Here is a 23,234-nt window from a genome sequence, read left to right on the forward strand (position 1 = left end):
CAGTTCAGTCTCATCCCAGACTTCCCCATCAATTAGTTAACCCTCATTAACTTTTAGAGAGCCGAGCTGCTGCTGCTACCTCTAAAAAACACCCTGAATTCACTCTAATTGGATTGTTTTGTGGTATTAACATCCCAAGGACATTTGCCTCCAGGAGGAGGTTGAAGTCTTCTAAGGATGACATTTTAAAAAATTTGAGACAGACGGGGGTGGGGGTGTGGGGGCCACAAGTGGGGAGGCGGGTTGGAGAGAGAGGGAGAAGCAGACTCCCTGCTCAGCAGGGAGCCCAAGGTGGGGCTCGATCCCAGAACCCTGAGATCATGACCTGAGCTGAAGGCAGACATTAATCGACCGAGCCACCCAGGCGCTCCTAACGATGACTTCTTGACCGTACTTTCCCCAAAGCTCCTTGAGTAAGGTAAGGCAGGCAGAGAAATATGCCCAGTTTTTAGGGAATCTCCCTGGCCATAGCATGTTCTTTTATACATGAGTGATGGTGAGGGTAAGGGTCTCCCACCCACTGCTTCTAAATAGGAGTCAGTGGCAGGTAAATGTTTTTGGGCTTCTCCTAAATGTACTTCTCTCCTGGACTTTCATGTGCAATGCTAAGCCACAGGAAAAAAAGCTCCACCTTCATCCTGGTGCTGAATGCAGATGTGGCACCCTGGCCAAGGAGCTTGGTTTGGTACTGGTTTCCATATGCAGCAGTTATCAGAGGGAGGCTACCCTACTCCACAGCCCTCCTGTGATGCAGAATCCTGTGTAAACCTATTTAAATTATCCACTTGCTCCCAGCTGACTCTCTCCTGGATCTTTAACACATAATGGGAAAAGTGCTTTCCTTTGCCTTCCAAGAATTCTTGGCAGAAAGTCTGCAGGTTGCTCTCATCACCTTCTTGATCTCCCTGAGCTGCAGTGGGCATTTGCATCATCACAGGTAAGAGTAGCACTTACTTTGGCCTCCTTGTGTTGAAACATCTGAAAGCTCTTGGCCTCATCCTCCGAGTTTACCCTTTCTCAGTGCAATCTGAGAAGAACCAGAAGGAGAATCCCGTATGGGTCAGAAAAGAAAATTGGATAATAAAAATTTAGTAAAAACCTAAAAGTATGTTTGGGTTTTAATGTTGCCTTTATATTTTTAATTTCTGTGGAGTACTGGTTCTCTCTTTCGTTTTTGCTTGGTTTTGATTTTTCTTGGAATTGTGGTGCTTTCTGCTGATGGTGTGTGTGCGCCTTCCATTGCAGGGTTCGCAGCCGTTCCACTCGACTTAAGGCCCAGGGATTTGGCTTCTGTCCAGTGTGTTTTGGAAACCTTGGGACACCACTGCGCTAACGTGTTTACATGCATCTGCTTCTGTCTTAGTGGCTGCTATGCCTCCATTATCTGTACATAGAGACCCTGTTTGATGTTACCAGTAAGGACCAGTGCTGAATGGAAGATAACCACTATCCCTTTGCCAGAATTGGAAAATAGTGAGAACCCATTTAATTTAACGGACTTGAGGATTTGCTTTATTTGTCAGTCTCCTTTGATATGAGCTCTATAGTCAGAAATGTTGCATTGATTAGGAGGTCCTTGGGCATTCTATTTTTCAAGTGTCCCATGACTTCTCCATTCTGTCCGCCTCCTTGTACGGGAACAAAGCTTAGCTCCAGTGGAGGGAGAGACCTCTGTCCTCAAGAGTTAAGAGTCAGAACTATATTGTATGGTGTCAGATTGCTGCTACAGAGTTGCCAGGTACAGGGAAATGGGAAGTTAGTTAAGATTTCTGAAAAACAATTGGAAAAAGAGTAAGGAAATACCTCGAATTGTGGTTGGGAAAAGTTTAGACTTGACCTGAAAATGTCCGACCAAAAGTAGAATAACAGCTAAGCTTGGGAAAAGGTTAGAGAGAAGTAACAATAACAAAAAGACGACAAACATCTTTAACTTTAATATGATGGTGGAATTCAAAGGGCTTTAAGGATGAACCTTCCAGGAATGATAGTGTGTTTCTGCTGAATGTGTTCTAATATTTGAGTCAAGTAGGTTTTAGAATAATGACCCCAGGTTATCAGCCCAGGAGAGAAGCAGGAGATGAAGTATATAACTTGCCGTAGGGCAGAAAGTGTATTTGGGGTGGGGTGGGGTTTGGAAGTGGGGGAGGGAACAGAGCTAGAGAATTCAGTCAGATGTGTGTTCTAGGCCCAGCATTGCCACTAATAATAATTATGGCCTTGCACAAGTCATTTTCCATTTCTGGCTCTTAAAGAGTGGGGATTCAGTGAACTCTAAGGGCCTTTTAGCTCTAAAATGCTAGGAAGCCATGATACCAACACATATTGCATTCTAGTTATATTATCTGCACAGTGGAATGTGTTTTACTTAGTAATTCTGAAAAAGTTTTATTTTGGGAATAAATATGGGCTGGAGAGAAGAAATATGATGGTTCCTTAAGAATTTTTCCTTGGCAAAATTTGGAAAAATGCAACAGACTTCTGGCAGGAAATTTGCTGTTAGGATTGACACTGTCTTTTTCTGCATAATTAATGACCATGGCTGGTTTGCCATAGGTTTATAAGAATTTAATGTGGGAAAAGCCATACATGTATTATCTAATTATAGCTGTTACTGTTCCAAGGCCTAGTAACTCCATAGGGAGTTTATTAGTTACATAAATGATACTGCTTTTGTCTTCAGAACTGCAAGGTGGAGCCTGGTTTTCTAATTGAAGCTGAATTGGTTGGTGGTTCTTAAATCATAAAACGGTGGTGTTCAAAAGTGTAAGTGGATTGTTCCCAGTACAAGTACCCATAATACTCCCATTCTTTTCACGTCTAGGCCAACTGGTCTTCAGGCTGTTGTCTGCGCTAGTGGTCATTTGCTTATAATCATTGTTTTTCCTTTCTTGACTTCCTCCAAAGTGGTAAAGTGAAACTCCTCATGTGGTCCTGTCTGCCCTCCCTCTTCTTCTAGTCTCCCCATCCTACCCCATCTGATTCTCAGGCCAGGGCTACAGAGAATGGAAGGCTATGGCACCCTATCACTGTGCACTCTTATTACAGAGCCAAGGATTGTCACCAGTGAAGAGGTCATTCTTCGAGACAGCCCTGTTCTCCCCGTCACCCTGCAGTGTAACCTCACCTCCAACTCTCACACCCTTACATACAGCTACTGGACAAAGAATGGGGTTGAACTGACTGCCACTCGCAAGAATGCCAGCAACATGGAATACAGGTGAGAGGGACCAGCAGCTCCTCAGAAGATGGGAGGGAACACTGCTGAACTTACTATGGACATGCATAATCCACAATTATGTTATGTGGGAGACATGTAAGATATATATGGCCCTTCTTTGAGAGTCTAACCCAGTATATCTGGGGTGAGGCCCAGGGATCTATTAAAGATTTCCAGAGGATTCTGATGAATAGCTAGGTTTGAGAGTCATAGATGTTCCCCTCACTGTGATAATAGAGAAACAGAGAGCATAGGGAATGCTTTGCTCAGAGGAATGGTGCTAGTCAGTAGGAAAGTCACAATTAGAATGCAGATCTCTTAATCCTGTGGTTTGAGGAATCAGATTGAAATCTACTTTAGGACTCTTAAAGCAAGAGCACCCTAAGAGATTTTTCCACTGAGTAGATTTCCTAGTGAGTTACCTTTTAGGAATGGTTAAATAGGACCAGAACCTGATCAAGACCAGTGGATACAGGGCTCTTTAATGATCTGGAATAAGGTAGTTCCAGTAACCAGGAAACATCATTTGATGAAAGGGATATATTTGCTGGCTGAAGCTACCCTGGCACCCAAAGATTTGGTGCTTTTTTGGAATAGCTAGAGCACATGGCACCTCACCTTTCAGAATAGTTTGTGGTTGAAAATTAATCTGGAAAAGGATCAGCTAATCCTGTTTGTCAGCTTGATGCAGTGCAAAGAAAGAGTGCAGTGGAGTGAAACCAGGAGAACCTGTGTGCCCAGGAGTAGCAAAGACATTCTGTAGTATTTTGCAAGATTGAGATCTTTTCATACCCCTTATTTGACTGACTCACATTAAGGATCCTCCTCCTTTTTTCAAGTAAAGAAACTGAAACTCAAAGAGTAATGACTCTTCACTGTTTTCAAGGCCAAATATTACAGCTAGTAAATTTCAGAAGCAAGGCTAGGTTTCAGCTCTTCTGACTTTCTAGAACCTAGGTCTTTTCTTCCCCCCTGTTTTAACATACCATTTTTAGTGGCAAGTTAATCTGTCTCTACTGTAGTTTCTTCTGATATTAAGTTGGAAATACAGCCTCAGCTATATTCTCATAGTTTAGAAAAGGTTAATCACATAGAACTATTGGGTGGAATGAAAGGCATATATTCTTGATCAGTTTGTTAGTTTTACAAGTTTGTATTTTTACAATTAATTCTTTGAAGGTACCAGACATCCAGTTATGTTTCTCCTAGGTCTTGTACTATGTCACCTATAGGGCTTTGAACTGTCACTTTATAAATTTGAGCTTGACTTTATAAAATACAGCCTCCGCCTCCTCTTCTTCCTTCTTCTTTCTTCCTTTTTTCTGGTCAGCTTATTTGCAGCTCTCCAGGGTGTTCTGCGTTGTCAGAGTTTTTCAGGGAATCTGTGTTCTCCCACATTTTGTGAAGTAACAGCTGTGAGTCCCTTGGACCACCTATCAAGTCAGCTATGGAGCCGGTCTCAGACCCTGCACCTGCTCAGCTCGAGGGGATGTTTTCCATTTGCTTCAGTTGCTTCCCAATAGCTAGTTGAAGGGAATGTTAGGGAGGCGATTTTGAGCCCTAGGCATGGGCTCAAGCTTGGGAGTCATCTTTCTAAGTCTTTTCAAGGAACTTTTAGAGTTAGTCTGAGCCCTAAGGATACAGCTGCTTTTCCTCCTTGAAACTCTGGAACATTTGTTAAAAGCAGCTGACTTGTCTGTTTTCCCTATTGGGAGCATATTGATTTAAGAAGAGCTACTTGTATCAAATTTAGAAGACTCTTGGCTGTTCCTCTTAGAATATTATGCTGCCATGGGTATGCTGAGACAGTCCTAGGGAGAGGCTGTGTCTCTCCTCATCCATATTCTGTTAACCCCGTTTCTTTTTTGGGATGAACGGTAAGATGGATACATATATTAGGCTAGTCAGTGGTCAAGGTTAGGGGTTTTTCTCAGACATTAACTAGTGCGGTGGAGATTTGACCATCACAAGTGTCATGTTTTAACCACTGAGCCAAAAGAGAAGCTATATGATGGCTGTCCTCTGATGTGGATTTCTCTCTCTTTGGTAATTACACACTAGCCTGTCTGCATATGTTTTGGGGTGTGTGTCTAGGCTATAGTGTACTGAGCTGGTGTGAAGCTGGTTGTCAGGGGCAAGAAAGCTTGTTTAGGATCACCCTGTGGAATTCAGAGGAGTGCTGTTCTAGCCATACACACTTTCTACAGTCCTTCTTGTCACTCTGATGTACTTCATCAGGATCTCTGCATAGCTGTTTACTCTCCGTTTATATTCATTCAGTCATTTACTCCTTTATTCCTTCCCTCTGCTGTATTCCAGGTCAGATCATATGCAGCATATACACCAAATAAACAGGGCCTGTCCACATAGAACTTGGTCTTTTGGGAAACTGGACATTCATCAAGCAATCACATAAATATATAATATATATTACATATTTATATATTATATAAGTATGTATATTTATATTATATTTTATAAATATATATTATATAAACATGTGATATATATTTATGATACATATATAATAAGTATATAATCACATATGATGAATGCTTATGAAGAATTAGAGTGTATAATGAGCATGTCGGGGAGAGGGATGTCACTTAGATTGAGGGTAGGAGGAAGTGATGTGAGCCAAGACTGATGCAGAAAGACTTAGGTTAGGGTAAGGGTAATGGGAAGAGCATTCTCTAAAGGAATATCTCGTGTCAAGGTTTTGAGGAAGGAACAAGTGGGGCACGTTGAAAAACTGGAAAGAGCCCAGGAGGGCTAGAAAGTGGCTGAGATGAGGGTAGGAAGCAGATTTGTGCAGGTCCTTAGAGTTCTAGCTGTGCTTAAAAGTCTTTTCTTTTCTTTTCTTTCTTTCTTTCTTTCTTTTTTTTTTTTTTTTAAGATTTTATTATTTGTCAGAGAGAGTGAGCATGTACACAAGTGCGGGGAGCTGCAGGCAGAGGGAGAAGCAGGCTCCCCACTGAGCAAGGAGCCCGATGCCCGGCTGGATCCCAGGATCCTGGGATCATGACCTGAGCCAAAGGCAGACAACCAACCGACTGAGCCATCGAGGCATCCCTGTACTTAAAAGTCTTAAAAGTTTAGTCGCATCTTTGTGGCTGATTCTCTGATGTCAGAGATTTTTTTTCTCCCTAATGTCCCTTGGGTCCTGTTAGTGAGTAGACTTATTGAAAGGCATGCTACTGAAATACAGTGTGGGAAGAATAAGCCCACAACAGGGTCTTTAGGGAAGCACAGAAGATTTGCTTTTTTCCCTGCTCTTACTTATTTGACTAGAACCACCAGGTGAGCAAGAAGTTTTTATTGACAGCTCCATTCTCTATATCTGAGGAGATATATATATATATGTGTGTGTGTGTGTGTGTGTATATATATATATATATATATATATATATATATATCCTCTGATATATATCTATCAGACTTTATATCTATATAGAGTCTGTTTTGTACAGCCCTCTTATTTTGATTGCTTGTTTAAGGTTAGAGAGCATGTATCATTCTATATTTGTATTCCAGGCACCCAGTAAGGAGTGAAGCATTAATGTTTTGTAATACATGGAGGGAGGTTTTGCTTTTAGTTAGGAGGAGGTGAGTTGCATTCAGGGACACAGTTTGGAGAGCAGGGTCCCTGGTTGCCCTTTTGATTCTTTTGTTGTGTATTTTGTTGTATATTTGTTCCTAGCTTCCTCACTTGATTTTTTTTTTTTTTTCTCATCTCTGCAGGATCAATAAGCCGAGAGCTGAGGATTCAGGCGAATACCACTGTGTATATCACTTTGTCAGTGCTCCTAAAGCAAATGCCACCATTGAAGTGAAAGGTACAACCCAACAGAGGCTGCAGTGTGAGCCTCTCGCTCTCTTTCTGACACACTACCTTGGTCTGGACTTCCAGTCTTCAAGCTGTTCTTGTTCCCATTATGGGAGGCAGTATGACATTATGGTAGGACCACAGGCTCAGAGCTTAGGCGCCCAGGTTTAACTCCAAGCCCTATCATCTCTTAGCTATGTATATGACTGTGGCAAGTTATTAACTTCTTTGTGCTCCTGTGTCATTTGTAAAAATTGTAAGGAGGAATAAATTGTAAAATTATTCAATTGTAAAATTGTAAGGAGGAATAAATAAGCTGATATGGTAGTTTGAAGCATAGGAAATTGCTGTTTCTGTGTGGTAAAAATGAATGTTGACAGCTTCATTATGGTTCAACCTATGTAAATCCCTTAGAACAAAGTGCCTTACAAATATTATTACATAGGTCTCTCCAACAGGCCAACAGGATTTGGAAAAATACGATGTGCATGGTGCACATAAACTATTTGTGGGTAATTCATTGGAATTTTAATAGGATCTGGGTGCATGGCATCTTCAACATGCAGCTGTGTCTTGAGCATGTAGCTGAAAGTTCAAGAAAGGAAAGGAACTCTAAGAGAAGGGACAAGTGAGTTTTATAAGATTGGAACTACCCTAACATCGTGAAACCAGCTTTCCTGTGTTATTTCAAAGAAGCAGCTGAGACCCAGAAAAGTGCAGCCATGAGCTCTGGGTCACAGAGTGGTTTGTGGCAGAGCTAGGGTTAGAACCCAGGTCTTGACTCTCAGTCCCCTGTTTTTCCATTTTATGAAATGTCCAGGGGGAAGGTGGGGCTACTGTTTGAGGTTAGACTAAAGAGATGAGGGGTTATTTGTTTGTTTGTTTGTTTGTTTTTCCAGTCTTCTTCATTTTGCTTAGGAAAAGACAGGCTTGTTCTTTAAATCCATAGGTGATCTTTAGTGGCTGAAAGGACAAATTTAGGAAATGGAAGATCCCATAATAGCCAATATTCAGATCTTTCTTAAAACAATTAGAAGACTGGAAGTTCAGATTATTAAAGAAAGGCTGAGACAGATTCTAAGTTTCAGTTATATGTTGTTATTAAATGAAAGTCGTGTCTTGCTGACACAGCCCTGACTTACAAGTGGGCATAAGGACAGCCAGTGTCTCTTTTAGCTGCCAGATTGAATTCAAAATGCCTGAAGGGGTTGAGTCACAGTGGCATGGTTACAGTCCACACAGGGCAGAGAACCTGGGATTTGATTCCTTCAGGGCTTTTCTTGGAGAGGTCTGGGTTTATCTCTGTTTTTTTTTTTTTTAATTAATTAATTTATTTTAATAAACATATAATGTATTTTTATCCCCAGGGGTACAGGTCTGTGAATCGCCAGGTTTACATGTTTCACAGCACTCATTGTAGCCCATACCCTCCCCAGTGTCCATATCCCCACCACCCTCTCCCGTCCCCCCTCCCCCCAGCAACCCTCAGTCTGTTTTTTGAGATTGAGTCTTTTATGGTTTGTCTCCCTCCCGATCCCATCTTCTTTCATTTTTTCTTTTCCTACCTCCCCCCTTATCTCTGTTTTTGAAGGATAACACATTTGTTCAACATGGGGAGGGAGGCATGAGAAGGCCTTTTCTCTAAGCCAGCCAAGTGTCTTTCCTTGCCTGGGTGAGCAGGACTACCTGGAGAGATGTTTTACTCTCCCAGGAGAGACTGGAGGCCCTGTAGCCTTCCAGGCTGAGCCTTTGGCGCAGGATGTAACAGGATGGGTGAGGGAGGGAGAGTGGTGTGTGTAGTTAGCTGTCCTCCCCAAGCCTGAAATGTAATTCCAAGCAACTGGAAGTCCTGGCTTCACTGTGATCCTGCTGACTTGGCTCTCCTGATTTCTAGCAGCGCTTTCAGGAGTGGAGATGGAGGTTTCCCGGTGGTTGGCTGCTCATGAGCTGTGCTTTTGTGACCCCCTAAGACATCTTTTCCTTACATTCCCTTTAGCAGATAGGAGGTAGTGGTCTGGAGGAGCAGAGAATAGGAGGCTGCAGGCAGAAGCATTTTCAGAGGAGGTTAAAACTTCCACGGTAGTTTGTTGCTGTGACTGTGTGTGTTGTGCACTGCTGCATTTTACTGCCCAGGAGCTCTGTGAGGAAATTAGGCAGGTGGTGAATTCTGCTTTTAAAGGAGTAAACCTTAAGAGAATTCTCTTTCATAGAATTCTAAAGCATATTCTGTGATTAACTTGGACTGATAGGTTAGTCTGTCAAGAAAATTCACAGGGAATTCCAGTCTCTCTCTTCCCTAACACCTGGATAGAAAACAGCTGAACATTTAATGTCTTTTAGGGGATAATTAGTTTAGTCCGATAAAGACTGAACATTTGACTTTTTTTTAGTTTAACTTTAAAAGATTTGCCATAAGCCCAGGATCATATTCTAAGCTAGGTGGCTGGGGTTGCAAACTGCCTTGCACTGAAAGAGAGAGAGAGAGAGAGGGGCACTGATTCCTGAAACATTTTCATATAAATTCTGGTTTTGTTTTCTCAGAGTCCATATGGTAAGGTAAAAGACAGTTATCTTTGTATAGCTATGAAGATTTGAAAAATATGCTGAGTACTTGAGCGAGATTCAAGAAACATTAAGTGACCTCTGCTGAAAGGAGTCTCTGAGAATCTTCCTTTGTGGTTTAAGTATAAATTGGCATTTCAGGGCCGTCTCACTTACACCACACAGATAGATCGCCTTAGCACCGATTCCACAGTCTGCAGCCCTTTTCTCCCCCATTTGGCTTGTACTGCATGCCTTCGGCTCCTCCTCATTGAGGTGTTGCTGGGACTTAGCACTGCGGGGAGTGAAGGGCTTAGACTGGACCAGAACTGGGCACTGGAAGAGCAGATCATCACGTCTTGCACTGCTTACGGTGTGCAAGGGAAAAGAAGGCTAAGGGAGTCGGAGGGGCACATGGCCAGGAGCAGGCCTGAGGTGGCAGTGTTTTTCTACTCTAGCCTGTAGAGCCCCTGTCAAGGAAGGAGTTTTGAGGATGGCAATGTCCGCATGTAGTAGGGAAGGCCTTGCATCTGAAGTAGGGTTTTTTCTTGTACTTTTTTTTAAAGGCCAAGAATGTGGCACAGTGTAAACAGGAAGATACTATTACTGTGTAAGGATTACATTTCTTAGGTATCTGCCAGGTGACCTGAGCAGATGCTGGGGGTGAAAGATGGAGCAGGGCTGGCCAGGGGAGAGGAAATAGCCATGACTAGATCTTAGTGGGATCTTGGCCCCAAAGCCCAGCCTGTCTTGGGATCCACTTAGATAACTCTGGGGAGGCATCTCTCTTCCCAGCATTTTGACTTGAGGTTATGTCTTCTAGAGACTCCATAGCTTGCTATAGAGCATTCGGGAATGGATAGGTACTGAATTTTCTATTTCTGTGATTCTTCAACCTTTCTAACGCTTACTCTCTTCCTCTTTCCCTTTCTTCCTTTTCTGAAATTAGAAAACAAAATGTGCTCATAACAAAGCACATTAAAAATGTCTGTAATTTACAAAAAAAGAAAATCCCTCTCCTGACTTCCAAACCCTATCCTCATCACTCAGTTATTTTGATTAGTCCAAGAAATAAGGAATTTGAATTTTATTCTGTTTTTAGAAAAGGATTCTGGTGGTCACCAAATCCTCTGCAACAAATATGCTATCGCCTCTTGTGAAAGGTACATCCCAGACCCAGGAAGGTCTGCATTGAGGGTCTAACTCATTTTATTAAGCTCACCATTATCTCTCCCTGCTCACTGGGCATTTCAAGTGACTTTGTCTTGTGGGGGCTACCAGACATGAGACCGATCTTGTTTTTCCCTCCATATTTCTCAGCTTTCTTTGTATCTTAATGTTATGGCTAAATGTTAGGATTTCTAAATGTTATAACCTTACCCTGCATCCTTGTTTCCTACTCTATAATATGGCCTTACAATCGATACATTAAAGTTCAGACTGGCTGAGATGGACTGTACGGTGATGACAGTATCATTAAGAGTAATAATACACATCTCTTCATTTCTCTGGCACTTTGAGCATACAGAGCATTTTCGTGATTATTTATTTGGTAGCTACTTTGATAGGCGACGATGCTTAGAGGTTCTGACATCCTTTAGGTCAGAACTTATGTCAAAGCTGGTTCTGATTCAGAATTGCCCATACTTGAGAAGTCTTTGAAAGCAAAATAATACCTTGAAGTTGCTAGAACATTGTGAGCATCAACCTCAGCCCAAATAACCATACCTGTTCTTTCTTTTCCTCTCTTCAGGGTGCTACCCTGACCTTCCTTAATAAGAATGGCTAACATTGCACACTAACTCTGTGCCAGGCTCTGTGCTAGGTGCATTACTGTTCGGTCCTCCCTTATAGTCTTCACAGCTCTTGGGTGGAAATGCCATTATTATTTCCACTTTCCAGGGGAGAACATGGAGGATCCAGGGAATTAGATGACTGGCCCAGTGTGACAGGTAACCCATGGAACAAGGGTTCTCATCCAGGCACTCTCGTGCCAGAACCTGTGCTTCTAGGCCCTAAGCCATGTTGCTGTGTTCAGCATATAACAGTCAGAAGATCTTAGACTGAGAGTCAGAAGAAATGGGTTCTAATCCTGCCTTGCCATTAAACTTGCATGGCCCTAACCATTCACTGTCGTTCGCTCTCTTTCCTCGGGCCTCAGCTTCCACAAGTGTGTGATGAAGCAGGATGAGATAGATGGTTTTAAGAGTTCCTGTAAGGCTCCAGTAGGCTGTGGTTCCCTTATATGGAAGAGGGAGAATCCAAAGGTGAGGTTGGGCTATTGAAGAAAAGGATCTCTAAGCTTCTTTTCTTTCTTTCTTTTTTTTTTTTTAAATTTATTATTTTTTTTTCCTAAGCTTCTTTTCTTCATGGTAGTTGGCTATGTCAGCTTCTCAGCTTTGGGAGTGTCCCCTCAGTGCTCCACATACCTCCACTCACTCATCTCCCTGTCTTAAGGGACAGTTCCTCCTTCTACTGCCCTGATCTCAAACACTGGTGCCAGGAAAGATATGAGAGCAGTGGTTCTCAAACTTGATTGAATGTGTGGGCACTGTGGCTGGACATCAGGCTTACGAAGAGCACGCTGGGTGATTAGAGTGGCTCAGGCTAGAATCACTGTCTCCGAGGAGACTTCAGATGCCACCCACTCAGTGTTCTCACACACAGGAAAGGGAAGAGCCTCATCTGCAGAAGGCAGCACAAGTCCCAAACTGCTCTAGTCTTCAGATGAATGATGCATCTACCGTGTGTGGAGAAGGCTTACTGAGCCACAAAGCCAACATCCCCTTTGTTTCCATTGTGACCAGTCTCATATTGCTTCTTGGGCTAGCCCTTGGCTTAAAGTAAATCTTAACTCTCTCTCTCTCCGCCTTCAGCCAAGCCTATAAGTTTGCCTGCAGCAAAGATGAAAAACGAGTTGTGAGGTTATGAATTTGCCTTGAGAAGCATGAAACCCCACACCATGACCCCATTCTTAGCTCTGTTGTGTTTAACTTTATTTAATGTCAGCTTCAGCTGAACATGCCTCCATTGCCCAAGTGGACACTTCCTGCAGCCACCAGTGTGACAGAGAAGCTGGATGCTTTGCTCTTAAGTGTAGGCTGGACAGGCAACAGAGGGTGCTGAGAAACGTGTTCGTCCTCAGCCGTGAGCCCAGATAATGAAATTGGGTCAGATGTTTTTGGGTAACTAAGACTCTTTTGGAACCCCTGTGTTGCCATTCATCAGGATACTGGAAGGATATCCATTAACTGATGTCTAATATTAGAGTATGTGGCTAACAAGGCCAGAGAGCAAGTTAATTCCTGAGTAGATCTATGATCTCTTTTAAAGGTCTCTCTGTTACTCTCTGCCTCCCTGAGAGGGTAGGGGGAAGTAAGGAGTATTTGGCTCTGTCAGATGCCTCAGACCCACCTTCAGCTGACCCTGGTTAAGTAGTTCCTTATTTTTTTTTTTTTTAAAGATTTTATTTAATTCTTTGACAGAGAGAGATCACAAGTAGGCAGAGAGGCAGGCAGAGAGAGAGGGGGAAGCAGGCTCCTGCTGAGCAGAGAGCCTGATGCGGGGCTCGACCCCAGAACCCTGGGATCATGACCTGAGCTGAAGGCAGAGGCTTTAACCCACTGAGCCACCTAGGTGCCCCTAAGTAGTTCCTTATTAAATGGCAAGCCCATAGAAGGTGAGACACCTTAATCAATGTAAATAGGCCATTAATCAAAATTTGTGAGTATCTGACCTGATTAAACCTTATTAGAGTTACAAACAGAAGTCCTGTTTATATCAGTAGGGAGAGAACACGTTAATCAGCACCTCTATGATTTCTTAGAACTTGTAATGCCAGAGTCTAAGTCTAGCCTTTCCTTTCCCTGATTAATAACTAAATTTAAATGTTTTTGACCCTGAGCTCCAATCATGTGCTAGATTGGTACAGAGATGTAAGTTAATCCTCATAAGACCGCTGTGAATTATGTGAGTATTACTCCCGTTTTACAAAAGTGAGTAGTGAAACTCAAAGGATTTTATTTATTTATTTATTTATTAAAAAATATTTTATTTATTTATTTGACAGACAGAGATCACAAGTAGGCAGAGAGGCAGGCAGAGAGAGAGGGGGAAGCAGGCTCCCCAGCGAGCAGAGAGCCAGATGCGGGGCTTGATCCCAGGACTCTGGGATTATGACCTGAGCCGGAGGCAGAGGCTTTAACCCACTGAGCCACCCAGGTGCCCCAACTCAAAGGATTTTAAATGACCCACCTTAGGTTACTCAGTTGGTGAGTAGTTTCAGTGGAGCCTAAATTTCTTTGACTTAAAGTCCAAAGCTCCTTTTATTTATGTTATGGTATATACAGAGTAAACTCTGACAGCTAAATCAATCCACCTCAGGTCTAGAGTGTTCTGGTACCTCTACAAGCAAAGATAACCTTTAGGCAGTTTTCTATGCAGTTGTAATGCATATTGTATATTTTTATTTTTTATGGACTCCATTCGAGTTTGGTTTATTTTCTCTTCTATGTGATAAAGTAAAAAAGCATGACCTCTGGAATCAGTCCTGAATTTGGTCTCTAGCTTTACCATTTACTGGCAATGTACTTTTAGAAGTTCAATAACTTCCAAACTTGAGTTTTCCAGTCTATGTAAATGGGGTAATGTCTTCTTCATTGGGTGGTTAAATTGCCACCAAACTTAGAGACTTAAAACAAAAGCAAAACAAAAAACCCCCCCTTATTACCTCGTAGGTTCTGTGGGTCAGGAATTAGGGAGCTGGTTAGTGGGGTGGCTCAGGGTCTGTCAGGCTGCATGCAGTCTTCTGAAAGCTTGATGGGGGCTGGAGGATCTGTTTCCTAGGTGGCTGCCTCACATGGCTGCTGTTGACAGAAGGCCTTAGTTCCGCACTACGTGGGCCTTTTCCATAGGCTGTTTCAGTGTCCTCCAGGTATGACAGCTAAGCTTCCCCAGAACGTGTGATCCAAAAGAGAGCAAGGAGAAAGCCACATGGTCATTTGTGAACTATCCCAAGTCACATACCTTTACTTCTGCTTTATTTCATTCATTCATTCATTCATTCATTGGAATACTGTCACTAGGCCACACTTGGGGAGGGAGCAATTATGCTTCACTTCTTAAAGGGAAGAATATCAAAGACTTCAGTGACTATTTAAAAACCACCATGAGAGGACTCTGAGCCCTAAGGAACACCCCTTGCTCTCTTCCCAGTGCTTACATGTGCTCTGAGAGTCTGGTGATCTTTCTTGCTGTGGGTTCACTGTCCTGCTCAGCTTTTCTTTCTCCACCTCCCCCCACTTTTCTTTCTTTTTTTACCCGCTATTTGTGTGTGGTTGACTGATAGTGTTACATTAGTTTCAGGTATACAGCTCTGTCATTTGGTAAGTTTATGCGTCATGCGATGTTCACCACAGATGTGGCTGCCATCTGAGGTGCATGCAGGCTGTCTGATTGAGCTGCTACCATAAAGGATAGAGAGAAGTGAAAAGATTTTTCTTTGACTCAAAGGCTAAGGTAATAGTTGTTATAATCCTTCCCTTAGGGATAGAGTGATGTGGCTTGGGTTAATTTTCTCTCTGCCCACAACACGAGTGACACTTCCACCATCCCAGGGGTGACTAATCAGAGCATCACTTGGTATTCTTTGCTAAGCTGAGGAGAAAGCAGTAATAGATCTAACCATTGAAGACTCTTTCCTATAGGTTTACACTATGTAAATATGGCCAACAAAGTGTGATGAGGGTGGCTAAGTTCCTAGATAGTCTTTGTGTATAGTAGGCTTTAAGGCCATGTTCACATGGGTAAATAGACACCTCTATAGAATACCAAAATAGATCAGTGAAAAGGGGAAGTGGTGTTTCCCTAAACACCACGGTAGGAGTGAAGACCATCCCCATCCTTCTCCTCAGGTCTTGGCCTTCTGGTCTGCCTCCTTTCAGAATAGCAACTTCTTAGAGGCCATGGCATCATAAGCCAACTCAACTTTTAGCCTTCTAGGTGGTTCTAATGTGCAATATTGGGATGAGTCCCCAAGGTAAAAGCTGATGGTATTAGTTAGAGAACTGGGCCAGAGTGGGTATTCTCTGTGGGGCAAAGGAGAATGAAAATGGAAAAATATGCCACACATACGCTGATTTCTAAAATTTCCATCTCCATCCTAGACTACTGTCCTGAGCTTCAGACTGGACATTTCAGCTGTCTACTTGACAACTTCACTTGGATATTAAAGAAGTATCTTAAACTTAATATGTCCTAAACTTTGAACTCCTGGTTTTTACTACCACCATTGCTCTGTCCCTAAACAAAACAAAACAACAACAACAACAACAACAACAACAAAACACAGCCTGATTCTTCTATAGTTTTCCTTATCTTAGTAACTGGCAGCTCCCTTTTAAAATTATTCAAGCCAGAAACTTTGGAGTCATCCCTGGCTCTTTTCTCTCACATCCCACATCCATCCAGTCCATTGATAAACACATTAACTCAGCCTATAAAATATATCAGAATTTCCTCAACTTTTACTGCTACTACCCTCATCCAAGTCACCTTCTCCCTTGCCTGGATTACTCTTAACAGCTTCCTAAATGGTCTTGCTTCCACAGATGTTGCTCAACACAGTTGTCTACATAGGAGCCAGAGGGAGCCTGTTAAACAGGCAGATCATTCCATACCCCCGCTTGGTATTTACCAGTGGCTTCCTAGCTGACTCAGAGTAAATGCCAAACTCATTGCAGTGGCTTGCAAAGTCCTCTTTGATCTGGGCTCCATTCACTCTGATGTCCTCTTCTACCATTTGCCTTGCTTACTGAGCTCCAACCGAACTCCTCCATGCTGTTCCTTGTCCATAACAAGTGCACCTCTGCCTTAAGGCTTTTTTGTCTTTTATTTGGAGTGTTCTTCCCATGGATATAGAAGTGCACTACTCCCTTATTTTCTTCATGACTGTGCTAAAATTCACCTCAACAGAAAGGCCTTCCCCCTACCATTCTGATGGATTTGGCATATGGTAGGTGCTCAACAAATGTTAGTCAAACACATGAAACATGGTAGCTCCTCTGTTTGTTGTGTCTTCCCCGATGGTGTTTTTGTTAGTGTATTGCCGTGGAGCTTGCTTCTTGGAGTACTTAAGATGGTCTTTACTATTTATTGACTGAAGAAAGCTCTGAGGAGGGGTGAGCAGGTGGAACAGTAGGTCTGAGCAGTGACCAAGTGGCTTTGGGGGAAATCTGGTCTGGTTGGAACAAGATTTGACCCTGCTGGCCCACTCCCTTCTGCAGTGAGGAAGTTTGCCTGGGGGGGTTAACGATGTTTCCTTTTATAACATCCTTTTTAGAAAAGACCTCACACTGACTAGTACTGAGCTGGCTTCAGTTGGGCAGGCAGTGGCTATAGAGACACCTTGGGGCCTTGTTCATTCCATTTCTGTCCAGGTGCCTCTAGAAGTGGGCTGGGAAGCACAGTTTGAGAAGTAGCAGGACTTTGGATCATTTTTTTAAGCCAAGAAAAACCAAGCTATTTAGGGGGGGAACATGGGACGAGCCTATGACATAATATAATGGTGCAGGCTTTTATAGTCTCAGGGTGAATGTTTTAAATCTTACTTGTCCAAGGACACTGGATGTAGGTGGGGGCTAGAATTACCTCCATTTGATAGCAGGTGTAGAACTGAAGCACAGAATAATTAAAGAACAAGCAAAACTGGAATTTGGACTAGGCTTATTGATTCTCTTTCCTATCTTGGCCAACAAAGTGACATCTGGCCTACTTTGAGTTTTATTGCTTTCACATTACTGTAACTGATGAGGAGGAGGTATGGTGGAAAATTTAGTTAAGATCAAAGGCGACTAGGGACGCCTGGGTGGCTCAGTTGGTTAAGCCGCTGCCTTCGGCTCAGGTCATGATCCCAGGGTCCTGGGATCGAGTCCCGCATTGGGTTCCTTGCTCGGCAGGGAGCCTGCTTCTCTCGCTGTCTCTACCTGCCTCTCTGCCTGCTTGTGTGTACTCTCTCTCTCTCTCTCTCTGGCAAATAAATAAAATCTTTAAAAAAAAAAAAAAAGATCAAAGGCGACTAAATTCAGAGAATTAGCCCCCATCTCTGATTTCTTGGATCCTTGAAACTTATCTAATTTTTTAAAAAGATATTATTTATTTATTTGACAGAGATCACAAGTAGGCAGAGAGGCAGGCAGAGAGAGAGGAGAAAGCAGGCTCCCCGCAGAGCAGAGAGTCCGATGCGGGGTTCAATCCCAGGACCCTGGGATCATGACCTGAGCTGAAGGCAGAGCCTTTAACCCACTGAGCCACCCAGGCGCAACGAAACTTACCTGATTTTTAAACCACAGATGCTGTCTATTTCTTCATAAGTGATCCCTTAAAGCAAAGAATACTAGCAATGTCTAATATATCTAGAAATTCCAAGTTTGGATTTATTGAGATTACTGCAAATCAGATGTACAGGTCAGATTCTTAAACTGTTAGTAAAGTCTCTTGGGACACTGGTTGAATTTCATGTTTATTCCTTTCTTACCCTTTGTGAAGACCAGTTTGCTGGATTACTTCTTTCCTGGGAGAACCTTGCCCATTGATGTTCATCAGATTGCTTCTCTGGGCATTCATTGTTTTCACGTATCTTGTAGTAGAACTTGATTTTAGGTATTTGATCTTCGGGATCTCTCATTTCCTTAAAGGAGTATATGACATTTGATACAATCTGTAATTGTTATTAGTGCAGACATTTTAAGAAAAAACAAAAACAAAAACAAAAACAAAACCATAACCAGAAGAGGAGATGATAATAGTTCCTTTGTGCATTTTTTTAAAGGATGTTTTCATGTAGGGTAGTTGAGCCTGTGTCCCCTCTTCTAGGGGGTTAGAGAACCACCTGCATTGTTAGCAGAACTTCATGTATAGTAATCCTGGTATCTGCGTGATTGCTTCAGTGGGTGGGAGGTAGGGGATGGATTGGTTCCATTGCTTTGTTCTGACCTGAAATGCATGTTATCAAAGATGACTATGAGGACAGCCTAGAGACTGGCTGTATTAGAAGCAGAGCTCCGAGTTCATAGGTAAGGCCTTTGTATCCTGTAGGCTCCTGTGGTAACTGTTCAACACTCTCTCACAGCTGCTCCTGACATCACTGGCCATAAACGGAGTGAGAATAAGAATGAAGGGCAAGATGCCATGATGTATTGCAAGTCAGTTGGCTACCCGCATCCAGACTGGATATGGCGCAAGAAGAAGAATGGTTTGCCTATGGTGAGTAGGAGGCAGCCCTGATTGTCTCTGCCTGGGTTTCTGTGCTAGAGTTTCTCCTGGGAGGTCCAGACATCTGGACTAGTTGCTGTAACCTGCTATACTGGCATGGCTTAGGTCACCCGTTCTAGTCACAGACGGTTACATTTTGAATGTGGAGGTCACTGACAGTCTCTGTCCAGCATGGAATCCCTACATGATTAGTTAAAGGTGGCTGTCTGCGAAGGGATTTGACTGGTTTGCCTTCAAGATGGGAAGTTGAAATAGCTAACCCCAATCTTTTTTTTTTTTTAAAGATTTTGTTAATTTTGTTTATTTGACAAGGAGACAGCGAGAGGGAACACAGGCAAGGTGAGTGGGAGAGGGAGAAGCAGGCTTCCCACTGAGCAGAGAGCAGGGACTCTGACATGGGGCTCGATTCCAGGACCCTGGGATCGTGACCTGGGCCAAAGGCAAACACTTAACAACTGAGCCACCCAGGCACTCAGGATAACCCCAATCTTAAACTTTTTTTATTTTTCTAGTCCATTTGTCCAAAAGAAAACACTGCTCTTGAAGTAGTCTCAGTATACCTTTCTGGTTTTGGAAGAAGACATGGCGGCCAGGGCAATTACTAGTATATTCCAGAACACAGGGAGTATTGATTAGGGATTGAAGCAACATGGTGAGGTACAGGGCAGCATTGGACATTGGAAATCTGACAGTATCTGCTCCCAAAAAGGTCAAAGAAAACATCTTTTCCAGTCTGTGGGATGATTCTTGGTAGTGCAGAGGGAGTCCAAGTTTTAGACTCTTACTCTCTGATTCATGATGTTTGGCCAGTCTCTCTTTCTGTCAGAGAGGGTGTCATCCATTCCTCCTGTCCCCAGGCCTTGCATGCCCAGCACTGTACTTCTCAGGCATCCTCTCTGATTGTCAATAGTCAGAATCAGAAGGGACCAAGGAGATAATCTAGTCTGCTTCTTCAGAAAGATTACATATTAACCAAAGTGGATTAGTGACAGAACCAAGGAAGGGTCAAGTCCGGTTTTTTATTTCAAGTCCATGGTTCTTCCCACTCCATGACCTCTCAATAATGATATGTCAAGTGGTGAAAAGGACTCTAACATTAACAACAATGACTAGATTTCAGAAACCCATTAATAAGGGGGATGATGAGGAAGGGAGAGGTTGAGTATTTTTGGAGCAGGCCCTGAAAAGTCAATAAAATACTTAGTTGTGATGGCAAACAAATGCCCATTTCTCTCTTCTGGTCTCTGGGTAGAAGAGCCCTTGATTCTTCAATGGCCCTTTCCCTTTGCCCTTTCCCTTCCTTTCCTGGTACCTGGGTGGCTTAGTTGTTAAGCGTCTGCCTTCGGCTCAGGTTATGTTCTTGGGGTCCTTGTGTTTTCTCTCTCGCTGTCTCTCTTTTTTGTCAAATAAAGTCTTAAAAAAAAAAAAAAGATTTTGTTTATTTGACAGAGCCAGAGAGCACAAGCAGGGGGAGCAGCAGAGGGAGAAGAAGCAGGCTCCCCACTGGGCAGGGAGCCCCATGCAGGGCTCGAGCCCAGGACCCTGGATCATGACCTGAGCCGTGAAGACAGTAGCTTAACCTACTGAGCCACCCAGGCTCCCCATCAGTGGATATTTTGATCTCCTATTCTCATGCTCATGAACTCTTAATTATCTGTTATATTGTGAAAAACCTTTAAAATCAAGTAGTATTTCCTCTTGCTTTCAAGCTATGAATCAATTGGGAAACAAAACTTTAATGAAAGAAGGATAGGGAAAAGAAAAAAATTTCTAGGTTGATGCCTTTGAAAATCAGTTTGCTGAACAGCCTAAACTTGGTTGAGGGTGAAGATAAAATGCTTTCAGTTTTTTTCTAGACATTAATTTCACAGATCCCTTTTCTAGGAAGACCCCATAGCTTTCTTGGACCTCTTTTGTTAAAGAGTTGAGTCCAGTCCAATCCCAAATTCCCAGTTTTACCTCCTGTCCCCTCTCCCTAGCCTGAGGGGAGTAGGGGATTGTCCTCACTCTATCTTCTGGGTTTTTCTTTCTTTAGTATGAGGCAGGAAGGGGGACAGATACCGCTCATCTGACTTTTGCTATAGTCAAGAGTCTACTGTTGGTTTTTGCTGCTTCTGGGGCCTCTGTGTGGCAGGTATCCAGATCCTGGATCTTGTAAGAATCTGTGTAAGTTCTTTACAGGACCAGTTCTCAGATATGAGAGATCTCCTCTTACTGAACCTTTCTGTTTCCTATTTAGCTCCAGCCACAGATGCTGGGGTCTGCTCACCCAGAAGGCAAACCTCTTAGGTAGAGGAAACTTGAACTTCATGGCTCTTCAAATGGTGGGAGTATAGGCTCTTCTGCCTTCTTATCTCCAAATAGCCTTTATCCAAGGTTGAGAGGTATATAGCTTACCAGCCAGTCTCCTACCTAAATGGATAACCACTGGAAAAAGATATTTTCTTCTTGCCGCCCACAATCTTTGAGTGATTTTCTTGGTGCCTGTTCCACTCAGCTGCAGGGTGGAAGGCTGCGTGCAATGCCAAGTCTCAACCTGTCTTCTCTTTGGTAGACTGGTGAGCGGTATTCTGGTAATGACTTGGGCATAAGAGAGTTTGTGGGGCTCCCTTTTAATAAGCCCTGGAAGGACTGTCTGCCCGATTTGTATGAACTTTATTTTTTTTAAGAATTCTGGGGTACTTTTTTTTAAGTAAGCCATAATCTATGACAATAAACATAAAAATTACAGCAGTATTAAATACAAAGTTTTAAATATCCTCACTGAAAGGCAGAGATCTAAGAAACTATAACAATATGTTGCTTAAAGATGATCTGCATATAACAAAATAGTTCAGAAGTGTTGAAACAAAAATGAATAAAGATATATATGGTGAAGGTATATAAATAGAACAATGGAAATATTAACATTATAGAAAGGTTCAAATAGAAAACATGAAACCAAAAGAGTTCCTTTTTATCATGGTAAGAGGTATAATCCACAATAAAGACAACGCTGTCATGGTCTATTATGCTACATAGTAGTTTCAAAATGAATGAAGCAAAAACTGGAAAAATAAGGAAATATAGCCAGACGCACAGTTATATGGTGGCAGACTTACATATATTATTTTTTGTCTTTGACAGATGAGATGGAGGGAAAATCAACAACACTGTGGAAGATTTGAACATATAACACAGTCTTAATACTGAAACCTAAATATCAATCACTGTTAGTTATAAATGTATATGAACACTTCCTCAGTACAAGTTAGATTAATGGTGTTTGAAAAGCTGTCCTTCAAAAAAATATGTATATATTTAGAAATGTTACCGAAGTATAGTTGACATATAACATCGTATTCATTTCCGGTGGATAGCACAGTGACTGGACAGTTCTGCTCAGAGTGCAGTGCTTACTGTGATCAAGTGTAGTCCCGTCTGTTACTATACAGCGTTACTACAGTATTATCGACTCTGTTCCCTGTGCTGTACTTCCATCCACGGGTATGGGGTACTTTTGATGCTTCTCCCTAGTCATCAATTCTGTAGCAGTAGGACAAGTCCCACTCAGTATCTTCTTATGCATTGACTGAAAAGGTTAAAGTTTCTTGCATATCATGATATTAAAAAAAAACAAACCAGTGTTGAAGGCTTGTGGATCAAAGAAGACATCACTTCTGATCCTAAGTGGAAAACATGGACTGAGTGAACCAGGAGAATAGGGGTTAGAGAAGTTGGCAGCTTTCCAAGTCCTCAAGGTGACGCTTCATGGATAACTTATTCTGAAGGCTGTGTTTGCCACTTTAACCTTTAACCTCAGTTGCATGCGCCACTCTGTGCTGTAGATAGACCTTAGTCCGGGGCTATCTTCCCCTTCTCTACTATTTCTGGTTACGCTTTAGTTGCTGCCGCCTGCTGACGCAAGTCCATTTTTGCCCTGCCGTCACCTCAGTGCTGTAAGTCTGTCCAGCTCCACCTAGACCCCTGCTTGTGGACTCTCGCCTCTGCCTTCCCACATGGACGCAGAGCACTCCTGTCTGCTCCATCACCTCTCCTCCCCACCATCTAGTGCAAAAGCTGGCTCTTCTCCAAAGATTTACCCGACGTGCCATGTGTTGGGGCTTCTTGCCATGTTCCTGTAACCATCCTTTTGGAGGTCTGGTTCCCTCTAAAGGCCAGCCTCCTTGTTCGCTTGTGTTTGCTTGTGCCTTCCCCTTGGTAGGTTGTGAGACATGTAACATACATTATTAAATAGTTGTTGATTGAATAAATTAACCGTCTAATTCTTAAAGGGAAGTTAATGAATTTCTCCATTCTGACTAGAGCAAGTTCTTAGCATGGTTTCTAGAGGAAGTTTAAGGAGACTTCAGAACTCACCAAGTGTGAAGTAGATGTGCA

General features: G+C 42.7%; 1 protein-coding gene across 2 annotated transcripts in view; it reads left to right on the forward strand.

The window, feature by feature from the left end:
• NPTN (neuroplastin) overlaps positions 1–23,234 on the forward strand; it is a 69,941-nt gene that overhangs the window by 36,529 nt on the left and 10,178 nt on the right. For both annotated transcript variants that reach the window (XM_080807574.1, XM_080807575.1), the window contains 3 exons: positions 3,046–3,217; positions 6,959–7,053; positions 18,712–18,845. In XM_080807574.1, coding sequence (XP_080663700.1) covers positions 3,046–3,217; positions 6,959–7,053; positions 18,712–18,845 — 401 coding nt within the window. The remainder of the gene's footprint in view (positions 1–3,045; positions 3,218–6,958; positions 7,054–18,711; positions 18,846–23,234) is intronic.

Source organism: Martes martes (genome assembly GCF_963455335.1).
Source record: "Martes martes genome assembly, chromosome: 7".
Lineage (NCBI taxonomy): Eukaryota > Metazoa > Chordata > Mammalia > Carnivora > Mustelidae > Martes > Martes martes.